The sequence below is a fragment of the Schistocerca serialis genome, chromosome 4 (genome assembly GCF_023864345.2).
Source record: "Schistocerca serialis cubense isolate TAMUIC-IGC-003099 chromosome 4, iqSchSeri2.2, whole genome shotgun sequence".
In the NCBI taxonomy this organism is placed as follows: Eukaryota; Metazoa; Arthropoda; class Insecta; order Orthoptera; family Acrididae; genus Schistocerca; species Schistocerca serialis.
Genome location: NC_064641.1, coordinates 303,336,890 through 303,349,211, shown reverse-complemented (window position 1 = coordinate 303,349,211; position 12,322 = coordinate 303,336,890). Strand labels below are relative to the sequence as shown.

Sequence of the window (12,322 nt, the reverse complement as noted above, 5' to 3'; positions counted from 1 at the left end):
GATTTCCAAGATGGCCCCTGTTGTGTTTTTCCCTTGCAAAAACCAAACTGATTGCTGCATAGGATATTGTGTTTTTGAAAGAAGCTGCTTATTTGTGTGTGTATCAATGCCTCAAATATCTTTGAGAATATTGGGACAGTGGAAATTGGCCTGTAGCTTTGGGGAAGATGTTTGTCCCGTTTTTTTAAAACTGGGACAACTTTTGATACCTTAAGTGCATCCTGAAAAACTCCAAATTCCATACATTTATTAAAAATAAAATCTAATGGTTTGGTGATTGAGTGTATTGTCTTTTTAATGATGTTATTCAATAACCAATAACAGTCCATACTTGTAGAACCTGAAAATTTGGATACAGCTTTTATAATATCAGCAGGTATGGCAGCCCTCTATTGAAATACCAGGTTAACAGGCAGTGGTGTTCCAGCAAGGTCCATTGCAGATGAATTTGTTACTTAATACTGTACTTATTTCTTTAACTGAGTTTAAAAAGTAGTGATTTAATTCCTCAGGTTCAAGCAGAGCTATTTCTGTGCATTTTGACGTATTTCTTTGTTTTCTTATTTGCCATTCTGCCTTACATTTTGGGAGTCCTTTCTATATGGTTTTCCACTGCTTGCTTTTTTGCCAGAAGAAGTTTAGCTTTGTAGAAATTTTCGCATTTCAGTTATGACCTATGAATGTTCACACTCTGGTCTGCCCTTGGGTAGCAGCTTGCTTATGTACGTGGTACAGCGTATGCACGTTTCCTTTAATTTTTGTTTACTCTTCTGTAAACCAGTTCAGTCTTTTCTTTTTGATTTTGCTTGGATATCTATTTTTATTAATGTGTAGTTCCAGCATGATAATGCTTGCCCAATCACTGCCCATGAAACTCAATGTGCCCTGGAAGACGTGCAGCAACTTCCCTGGCCAGCGCACTCTCTGGATATGTCTCCAGTTGAGCATGCATGGGATATGATGGGACGAGAAGTGACTTGTGTTACTCGTCAACCAACAACTCTTACAGAACTACCAGAACAGGTTGAGGAGGTGTGGCATAACACATGCAGATGGTATTTGCCATCTGTGCAATCAACTGTATTCCAGAGTCAGTACTTGCATTGCCACCCATGGAGGCTACACACGTACTAATATGGGTGTTTCAGCATTGGTTTTTGTGTCTATATAATGTGCACGTCTCTTGGTCTGTCTGTTCCTCCCAATCTCTCTCTGTCCTTCTCAACCACCCCCTCCCACTCTGTACTTCCCCTCCTACACACCTCTCTCTCTAACCAACACCTCCTGTCCCCTCTCTCTCTATCCAAACCATTCTGCCCATCTCTCTCATGATCTGCTCTTTTGTCTATCTCAGTTGTTCCCCCAGGAAGGCCCATCTGCACATGAAACCCTTGCAAATGAGGTCAATAAACCTGACAGCTACTACTCCCACAATATGTCTTGTGCAGCAGAGCTCATATTTCAAGGGTCTAGATCCCTTTTTTCCCATAGTGTATAGGCTGCCATGCAAAGCAGTCTGATAAAGAAGGCTAATACTACTACACCACAACACACCTGTTGTGCCTGACAGTCTACATGTCAGGAGCCGTATAGGCTGTCATGCAAGGAAGATAGATAAGGCTGGTCGCTGCTATTCCCACACAGCATACCTGTCATGCAGGATAGCCTTCATGGCAGGGCCTTAAAAATATTCCATGTCTTTATTTCCATTAGTATTGGTGCAAGAACATTATAACATTATTACAGACCCCCCCCCTACTCCCCCCCACCCCTACTTAGGTTTGGTCCAGTTTCATCCAAGGGCCTGGAAGGAGTTCTTGAACACACACACAAATTATCAGCTTTATATAACTAAGACTAGCCTTTTCCCCATGGCTTTGGTTTCATGCATGTATGTTGCATTTAATGCACACATCTCTTGGTCCACCTTCTCCTCCCCTCTCTCTTTGTTCATCTCATGCACCCCCTCCTTCTCTGTAAATCCCCTCTACACACTTCTCTCCCTACACATCACTTCCTGTCCCCTTTCTCCCTATCCATCCCCTCCTGTTCCCACCCTCTCACCATCTCCTGTTGTATCCATCTCACCTTTCTCCTAGGAATGCTCATCTACATGTGTAGCCCCTGCAAAAACAAGGTCAATCAAGCAGGCTGCTACTAGTCACACAACATGTGTCTCATGCTGCACAGCCTATTTGCCAAGGGTTTGTAAATCCTTTATTCCCATGATGTCATTCAAAGCAGGCTGACAAAATGAGCTAGTACTACTACATGCCTGTTGTGCCAGACAGCCTAAACAATGGAGGCTGGAAAATCATTTATTTCTCCTAACTTTTAAGTGCCCTACAAAGCGAGTCAATACTGTTCCCACACAACACACATGTCATCCCAATCTGCAGTGTGGCACCATGTGAAATGCTTTTCTACTACATGCCTGTTGTGCCGGATAGCCTAAACATTGGAGGCTGGAGAATCATTTCTTTCTTGTAACTTGTAAGTTACAATGCACATGTCATGCCAGTCTTCAGTATGGCACCATGTGAAATGTTTTCTGGAACTCTATGAATATGGAATCTGCTTATTGTCCTTCCTTCATGGTTGACGGGATATCAAAGGACAAACTGCATTTTGCATGAGTGATCATTGATTGGAGACAAACAGAAGCCAGGCTAGGAAAGCATCATCCCATGTGTAGGCTGACATCAACACCACAACAGAAACAGCCTCATTTTGAGTACTGTCATGACCAGGAACCAGGGACTGCTGATGAATGGTGTCACATTGTGTTCAGTAATGAATCACAATTCTGTGCTACCCCAAATGACCATCATTGGCTTGTATGGTTGTGATCAGGGTAGAGGTCCCATGCTTCCATTGTTTTGGAGGGACACAACAGTGTTATTCCTGGCATCTTAGAGTGTAAAGCCACAGTTGTGACTTCAAGTCACAGACATCATGCTTCCTCATGTGTTAACCTCTCATGCGATAATATCATGGTACCATTTTTCAACAAGACAACGCTCATCCACACATTTTAAGTTTCTGTTAACTATCAGCATGATCTTGAGGTACACCTGTGGCCAGCAAGGTCTCCATATCTGTCCCCAATAGAACTTTTGTGAATGCATGGAACCAGCTTGGATGACAGCTTTGTCTCAGTACCAGTATCCAGGAGATCAAGGACCAGTTACAACAGTTATGGGCTAGTTTGCCTCAGGAAAGGGTACAATGATTTTGTGATTTCTTTCCCAACTGAATCAGTGCAGACATCCAGGCCAGAGGGTGTGCAGCATCATACTGATAAGTGTGCTCACACTGTGAAGGTCTTTGTAAATTTGACTCAACTTTATAATCACTGAAATAACATCATGTACCCTCCCAATCCATGATGTTTCATTTTGTTTTCTCCTTGTTTTGATGCTTCACTTTTTTTGTCAGGCAGTGTATGTTCAGTTAGCAGTATTCACCTTCAAAACAGAGTCATTTGAGTTCAAACTTCTGCTTTTGTTATCTCTATTGTTCCAAAAATTTCTGTGTTTCATTTTCTCTGAAGTTATGTAGGAGCTGGGCAGTTTCAGCCTTCCAGTGCAAGGACACATCTGTAATGCAATGCTCATCTGCTGACTTTATTAAACTGAAATTTGTTGCAGCATAATGAAATAGTTCAAGTTAGAATAGCCACTTTACACTAATATAGTGTGATATACAGTTCCTGAGCAATGTTGTTTCTTTTTTGTCAGATCCTGTGCTATACAAAAAATGTTTACTGATCATAAACTTATTTATGTGCAAGTATTGTAGCAAATATTGCCTAATTTGCCATGAAATTAGTATTGTTTGGAGTTTGTAAAATTTGTTATAAATGTCATACTCAGCCCACTCATAAAAGGGATGTAATGGGCAAAGGGGGAAAATATTAAAAATAATTTTCTTTCTGTTTTAATACATTCACACACATATACGACAATTGTCTTCTTTCATAACTAAGCACTTATTAAAACAATATTTTGATTCATGTGCAGGGTTCATATTTATAAGAATGTAGAGGATGACTACTTCCTGAACACTGCTGATGTTAAGATTTAAATAAAATTTTAGCAGGCAAAGTGAGTTATTAGTAAATAATATCATTTACAATTTGTCTCTCTAAATTAATGCCATATACAGGTTGAAACTGAATCCCAACAATTACATTTTGGAGGTTGTTCTACAATATTTTTGGAGTATTTTGGTATAACTTACTTGTGGACTCCAGTGGCTTGTTATAGAGTAATTACATTTTGTTCGGTTTATTTCATTTATCTATCATTGTCTTGGAATGCAAGCCTCGTATCTCAAAACTAAAACTAAAATTATATAAATGCGTGACGTCTCTTCTTTTGGACACATCAAAAAGAACAGACTCCATGCAGAATCTGCAGCTGTGAAACATGCTGGTCAAAGTCTTGATGCAGCTGATACACCATGTACCTCCTGTGATCAAAAGTATCTGGACACCTGGCTGAAAATGACTTACAAGTTTGTGGCACCCTCCATCGGTAATTCTGGAATTCAGTATTGTGTTGGCCCACAGTTAGCCTTGATGACAGCATCCACTCTCACAGACATATGTTCAGTCAGGTGCTGGAAGGTTTCTTCAGGAATGGCAGCCCATTCTTCATGGAGTGCTGCGCTGAAGAGAGGTCTTGATGTCAGTTGGTGAGGCTTGGCACAAAGTCGGCATTCCAAAACATCCCAAAGGTGTTCTATAGGATTCAGGTCAGGACTCTGTGCAGGCCAGTCCATTACAGGGATGTAATAATTGTCATGTAACGACTCTGCCACAGGCCGTGCATTATGAACAGGTGCTCAATCATGTTGAAAAATCCAATCGCCAACCTCGAATTGCTCTTCAACAGTGGGAAGCAAGAAGCTGCTTAAAACTTCAATGTAGGCCTGTATTGTGATAGTGGCACACAAAACAACAAGGGGTGCAAGCCCCCTCCATGAAAAACACAACCACACCATAACACCACTGCTTCCGAATTTTACTGTTGGCACTACACATGCTGGACTTTCGCCATACCCACACCCTGCCATCGGATCACCACACTGTGTACCATGATTTGTCACTCCACACAACACTTTTCCACTGTTCACTCATCCAGTGTTTAGCTCCTTACACCAAGCAAGTTGATGTTTGGCATTTACTGGCATGATGTGTGGCTTATGAGCAACCATTCGACCATGAAATCCACATTTTCTCACTCCCGGCTAACTGTCATAGTACTTGCAGTGGATCCTGATGCAGTTTGGAATTCGTATGTGATGGTCTGGATATATGTCTGCCTATTACACATTACAGCCCTCTTCAACTGATTGGAAACAGTGGATCTAGGGATGTTTAGGAATGTGGAAATCTCACATACAGATGTATGACACAAGTGACACTCAATCATCTGACCACTTTCGAAGTCCGTGAGTTTCGCGGAGCACTCCAGTCTTCTCTCTCACGATGTCTAATGACCACTGAGGTCGCTGTTATAGAGTACCTGGCGGTAGGTAGCAGCACAATGCACCTAATATGAAAAACATATGTTTTTGGGGGTGTCTGGATAATTTTGATCACATAGTGTATCATTCTTCCCTTTCTCTGCCCTCTGCCTTCAATTTACATAAAACTAAAATCTTTGTATTGTTTTACTAATCAGAAAACTTCATATCCCAACCGTTAGTAAGCCAATGAGATGTAATGACCTATGTGCTATGCTCTAGTGAGGAAAAAAGAAACCATTTATATTGTTAGTCAATCCTGTTAAGTGAGAAAATCATGCATAACTTTCCTGAGATTCGAGATTTCATTGTAAGCTAATGCTATGTATCTGTATTGCACTGATATTATCTGAAGCAGGGGACAAATGTAAATTGTTTGTAACTGTGTCTTGTTCGGGAACAAACTTTGTCCTTTTACTCATGGTACTTGCTGTTGACAACAATGATATCCATTTAACTCTTTGCCCTCAAGCTTGCATTCGGTACTGCTCGATTCTGTCTTGAGTTTTATTTTTCTGTCAGTGTTAGTTGTACATCAACAATGATGCACAGCAGTATAGTTAGGTTTACTGATGAAGAATTGACTGACATGTGATGGACCAGTGGTACAATGACACTGTGCTGGACTTTTTCTGCAGTGATGAGAACCATATCACAATAGTTTATCATCTGTGTTTTGATGCCTGTCAAAAAACCAGGCCCTCAAATGTTAGAATGGAAGATATTAGCATATACTGTAACATTCTTTCTCACTGTTGAAAAGGGTTTTCACAGGGGAAAAAAAGAATTGGTGTAACAAACCAAATTAATCATAGTTAGGTTATTACTCTCTAACAAGCCCTTAGAGACCAGTGATCCCTTATATGAAAACACTAAGAAAATATGCCTGAAAAAACACTAAAATTTTCTTAGTGAAGTCTGTATTCATCCAGAATAGTCTAAAAAATTAGTAAATGTTTTGGTGAGCATGGACATATGATGCTATTGATGATTATGACTCTTTGCTGGATGAGTGAATTGTGATTTATTCTTCTCGTAACTTTTTTTGAAATCCATTTAATTTTTCACACAGAAGACATGTCAGGAATTTACATTAAAGTTATAATAATTTGTACTGTAATAAATAATGGGAATGTTAAATTCAGTGCTCCCCCTTTGGTACTATTCCAGAGGGGCAGACTCTATGCTGGCTTTCTTCCCTTTACCCATAACAACTAAAATCCTTATATAGCACTTATAGTAGCCATCCACAGCATACAGTTACAAATCTGGTGCATCACTTACATACTAAAGTCGTTTCACAAGCCTTAAGATCTTGCTGTTAGAGTCCTGAAGGATAGCCTAACAGTCATCAATTTCAGTAATGTGCACAAAGGTTCATTACTATTCAATACTTTTCTTTTATTTCAGGTTTTGAAGGAAGCAGACATTTCTCAAAGTGGGGCACTTTCACCTATGGATTTTGTCCATTTAGCACTGAAATTGCCTGAATTCTCCAGCTGCTTTACAGTTAGACTCTGATAGATATCTGTAGCATATTTTGTGCAGGCATTAATAGCAAGAAGAAAAATTATAAATGTGTCATTATTGTATAATATGAGGAAGTAATAATGTGGGGCAAGATGTTATCTGTAATGATAGCACCAGGGATCAAAGTTATAAGACATGAACACAGTTCCATTTGAAAAATAAGTTATTTAATTTTTAAATTATGATCAATATCTGCAGTTCTGTACAGCTCAGAAATATGGACATATGTTTTAATGGATCAGTGTATGCCAGTAATAAGATTTTGGGACCTGAAACATGCTTCATAATCTCTCCACATAGCCTTGTAGATCTAATGTACTATCAGCAAGAGAGGAGAAGCAGAGGTCAGCTTGACATAGATCAGATCATGCAGTGTTTTGCAATCCTCAGGTTGTGTGTTTAACTTTCCACAATGGAACAGTCTACATACAGCAAAGATTTTTGTCATCCCAGGAAATTATACCAGCTATTATTTCAAATAACCTGTACTCAGGAAGTGAAGAAGAAATTAATGATTGAGATTTAAGCTCAAAGAAGTAAAACAAGAATTACATGAATTATCTTTATTTCTTAAAATTGGCAACCAGCAAATATTTTCTTATACTCTAGAAGCATAAGGTTTCATTAGCCATTATTTTGAAATGTATACAAATGCAGTATTTATAGCCTAAAAAAAATCAAGACTACACTGGCACTAAAAACCAGTCCTCACAATGCAAAATAGCCCCATATTTTTTATTTAATATTGTCATGTGTGAACAAAAATATCTTATTTGAATGCCTGAGAATATTGTTTAATATTCTACATTAATCTATAAATCTGAAAATGCTTAAAGGAAAAGAAAGAAAGAGAGAAAGAACGTAACTGACTGTGTAAGACACAATAATAGATTTCAACTGTGTTATTTTAACATTAGATTCTTTTTACTTTAGGCTTATTTTCGCTGTGTTATGATTAATACTATTTAGTTACTTTTTCTATAAATTATTTATGTAAGAATAATAGTAATTTACGGCTGTAACATTATCACTCAAATTTGCTGATGATGAGTAGTTACTAAACTCTTTTATAATTTGCTCTGAATTGTAATACATAATTGATCAATGCTACTTTCTTATCAGATATCCATTTCATATCTTGTCAGTCTGGACAGCATTTTATTCATGTTGATGGGCAATGTTTTCACACCAAGCTTCACATATTTTCAGAAGTGTTGCTACTTCACTTGTGTCTAGATATATTATCAAAAGGAACTCAAAGAAATTAAGATAAACTCTTATATTATACAAACAAACTCCTTTTATAAATACAAACTTATTTCTTGAAATAGAATTTCACTGATTTATGTAGTGAAGAAACTGTAGATAATTTCAGTGATAATAGTGTTAAAAGCACGAAAATTACTCATAGGGTATGAAATGAACAGTTTACCACAACTCACATATTGAGTTCAGTCTTGCTAGGTGTCTGATGATGATTCACTTGAGATAACACTAAGGGAGACAAGTTAACTGCTTTAACAATCGCATTTTTATTTCCTCTTTTATACCATACATAAAAGCCAAAAATATGACACAGTTACACCATACACGGTCTTTATCAAGTTCTCAGAGTGCACACATCATCATACAGTCCCATTTTAGAATGGGGAAAAATTTTGTATCTCTGCCAATGTTAGTTGTGAATTACATACACACCAGAGGAACACAAATACTAATGGAACAGTAGACCCCTGTGTCCCAAGGTAAGCAATTCTTTATTATGAATAAGGGGAAAAACAGGAATGGTTTTAATTGTAAACCCTCATTCTTGAATAGTGTCATATATTACTCTGTTATGAAAGTATCATAAAGGAGGCTGTGAAACCTATCTTCCATGAAATCTCATGAGCAAGGATAATGGTTACATCAGGAGAAGCATGGGACATTGCAATGAAATTGCTAATTACCTTGCAACAGCACTGTTCTGAATGCCAGCTGCCACTGGACATGTTGAATGGGCAAAGCTTCCATATACACACACTAGTGATGGCAGTACCTTTAACAAATACATATGCAGTGGTTATTGTGCTAGTACCTTAGCACAATGCTTACCAGAAGAGGGAATCTCAGTTTGATGTCAAAATACATCAGGTGTGAAACTCTAGAATTTTTTCTTTCAAAATGTCCACCAGGAAAGACTTCAGTTCCAACCAACTTCGCTCTCAGATGGTAGTGATGAAGGGGAGCAGACTTACTGATTCCCAGTTTTTGTCTATTCCCCACAGTAATATCCACAACAAGACTAGGATACACCACAATAGCAACTGATAATTTATTACTAAACTCAACTGTATTTTATGAAATAGCTTTAAGCTCCATAAAAAGTGGTTTGTATGATTATGGTAGTCAAATAGCACTCATTCCCATAATTATCAATGTGAATAGAGCAACACTAGTAGAAATGCATCATTGTTAATCCAGTATGTAAAGCCTTGTTTTAAACAAATAAATAGTTTGGCTTGCTGAGATTGTTTTGAGTCTGTAACAGCCTTCCAAGTCAATTAAGGTTCCAATGAACTCTCCAACAGTGGAAGATGAAACATGTAGAAAATTATGACTTGGACCATGGCCTTATGTCCATAAATGGAGTATTAGCAGTATCACAAATAAAATCAGCTCTGTATGCAGGGGTTTTGAGTACTCACAGACTAGAGCCTTTCAGTACTAAACAGAATAATTATCACAGCAGTGTATTGTGACAAGGATTACAAAATCTAAAAAGAAGTAAATGATTCTACTTGCATGATATATCAGGCAATAATCACTTGCATTCCTTCAATATGGCATACAGAATGGATTTGAGGTGCAAATTAAAGCATGTTATCCAAGTCTGCCTTATTTAAATATTTATTGATGAAGATGATAATGGCTCTGAAACATTCACAATGTTATAAAAGAAACAACAGAGACTTTTAATAAACTTGTTAAAAATCCATTCATTGCTTTATTCTTAGAATATATTCTGTAGCTCTAATCATGAGAGAGAATCTTCAGAGATATGGAATGAGTCAAGGTACAATATTAACAGAGAAAAGTAGTAGTTAGAAAGTTCTTCTGTGGGAGGCATTAAAAAATTAATTAATCTGTTAACTTTTATTTGTACTTAAAAAGTCTATAAAAGAACATAAGACAATAATCTTAAAAATCTATAGTTGGAGAAATGATAATACCTTCTTTTTGTACTAAGAACGTGCTGTTCAACTTCTCAGTATTTACGTGAGTACACTCATAATTGCCAGAAATTACCTATATCTGTAAGAATACTAGCATATTAAAATGGAAATTATTACTTGATATGACATTCTGCTGATAGAAACTTACAATTCTCAAATCTAAATATTCAGCATTTACCAACACATTTTAAAATTGACTGGGGTTCCTAATATTTTTCCCCTTGTCTGTACAAAGTCTGCGACAGGTCTTTGCACCAAAATACAGCATCACACCCAGAACCCTAGACAAAGAGGTAAAAATCTATATTGTTTTTGTGTCTCAGTCCATAGTTGTGAAAAATGCAGCTCATAGAAAACCAATTGTTACTGTCAGTTACATAATATCATTATACAGTAATTATGTTGTGCACTTTTTTGGGTGATTAAAAAAGAAGCACGTAGTAGATCCTGCAGTACTGACCAGTATACTAGTTATTCACTTTGATACAGATCTATTAAGTGTATTAACTGTTTTAAACAGTTCAGTTTACAAACATCTTCTATTTATATTTATTCTTGAAATTCTTTATAGCTCTAAGAACAACATGAAACTTCTGTCATTCTCTTTAAACTGTCAGAGATAAATGCTTTTCTAGCTTCCTAAAACAGTAGAACTACATTTTGAAATCGTATTCTTCTTCTAGTTTAAATAGACACTCAAATGCATATTCTTATGGGTGTAGCATACTGTTTAATGAGCAGTTGTCAGGGCATATGGGTGTAGGGTATTGTAGCAACTGGATTGGGGAAGACATGCTGAGAAGAAGGAAAGTATTTGGGAGGCAGGAGAGAGGAAGATAGCTGGCTCTCTGAGCTGTAATGTAAACATGAGAATTAATTATGATAGCAATCACATAATCATATGTCACAGAGGGTGGAGGAGGGATAGACAGAGAGAGAGAGAGAGAGAGAGAGAGAGAGAGAGAGAGAGAGAGAGAGAGAGAGAGGGGGGGGGGGGGAGGGGGGGATGGGGGGTAGAGTAGAGAAGAAGAGAATATGGAGTAGATTCTCAGCACTGGAGAGCTCATTTATTTATTGATCATATGACACACATCACTATTCTTATACACTTTACACACAATTTAATTACAAATTGACATCCAGACCCTGAATATAATTGATAGCCCCCTCTGTTGCAGCTAGGAAGTCAATGAAGGTTCCCTTGTAAGCTTGAATTGGGATTCTTCCACTATGTGCTGGATTGTTTGTTGTTCAGCATGCACTCACAATTTGGAGTTGGTATCTTTTCCGGTTTGTGGAGGGCATCAGCACTTCTTCTGTGGCCAGTGCATATGTGATTTAAAGTTTTCCACACTTTGTGTGACTGAGTAAAGCTGAGCAGTTTCTCATTTGTCATGAAGCTTTGGAATTTTGGTGGGCAGTGTTCTTGCCACTGTTGTATCCAGAGATTGCGGATGTCAGAGTTGGAGTTTGTCATCTCTTTAGCAGTGAATAGTGGTGGTCTTCTCAATTTGAGTATTCTGTGCTTCAGGTCAGCTGTATCATTATATATGGACAGCTGAGAGTTATGAATTACCATGTTGTATCCTCTCCAGAGAGCATTTTTTTCACCATAGCTCTTATGGTGGTATATGATTCATGGTTGACCCCCATAAGGTAGGGGTAGACTTTACTGTACCGTGATGATGCACATGGTATCATTTAATACCACATCAATCCTATTTGTGTACAGGCTACTAAGCAAACAAGCCCAAACACTGATGTACAGAGTGCATGTTTTCTGTGGAACACCAAGTAGTGCCACACAGTTTATAGGTGATGACGTTTCTTGTCCTCATTTTGCCTGCAGTCTTTGTCAGGTGGTGCTTGTAAGACAGTCTCCTGTCTAGTGTAATTCCTAGATGTTTGGGGTACCTGTTATGGTTAACACACTTCTCGTCAAAGATAACACTGAGGTCTCTTCTTGCTGAGTGATTGCAAAGGTGGAAGCATCATACTTCAGTCTTGTTTGAGTTTTGCTGCAGTCTTCTTTTGCAAAAGTAGCC

The 12,322-nt window shown here is 37.9% G+C and overlaps 1 protein-coding gene across 1 annotated transcript in view; it reads left to right on the top strand.

Annotated features, from left to right (window-relative positions):
* The window catches only part of LOC126474103 (calcium and integrin-binding family member 3-like), a 57,423-nt gene extending 49,493 nt beyond the window's left edge, over positions 1–7,930 (top strand). Inside the window, exon 4 of the mRNA XM_050101526.1 lies at positions 6,943–7,930. Within this exon, the coding sequence (XP_049957483.1) occupies positions 6,943–7,053 (111 nt within the window). The 3' untranslated portion in view covers positions 7,054–7,930. The remainder of the gene's footprint in view (positions 1–6,942) is intronic.
* The last annotated feature ends 4,392 nt before the right edge of the window (positions 7,931–12,322 follow it).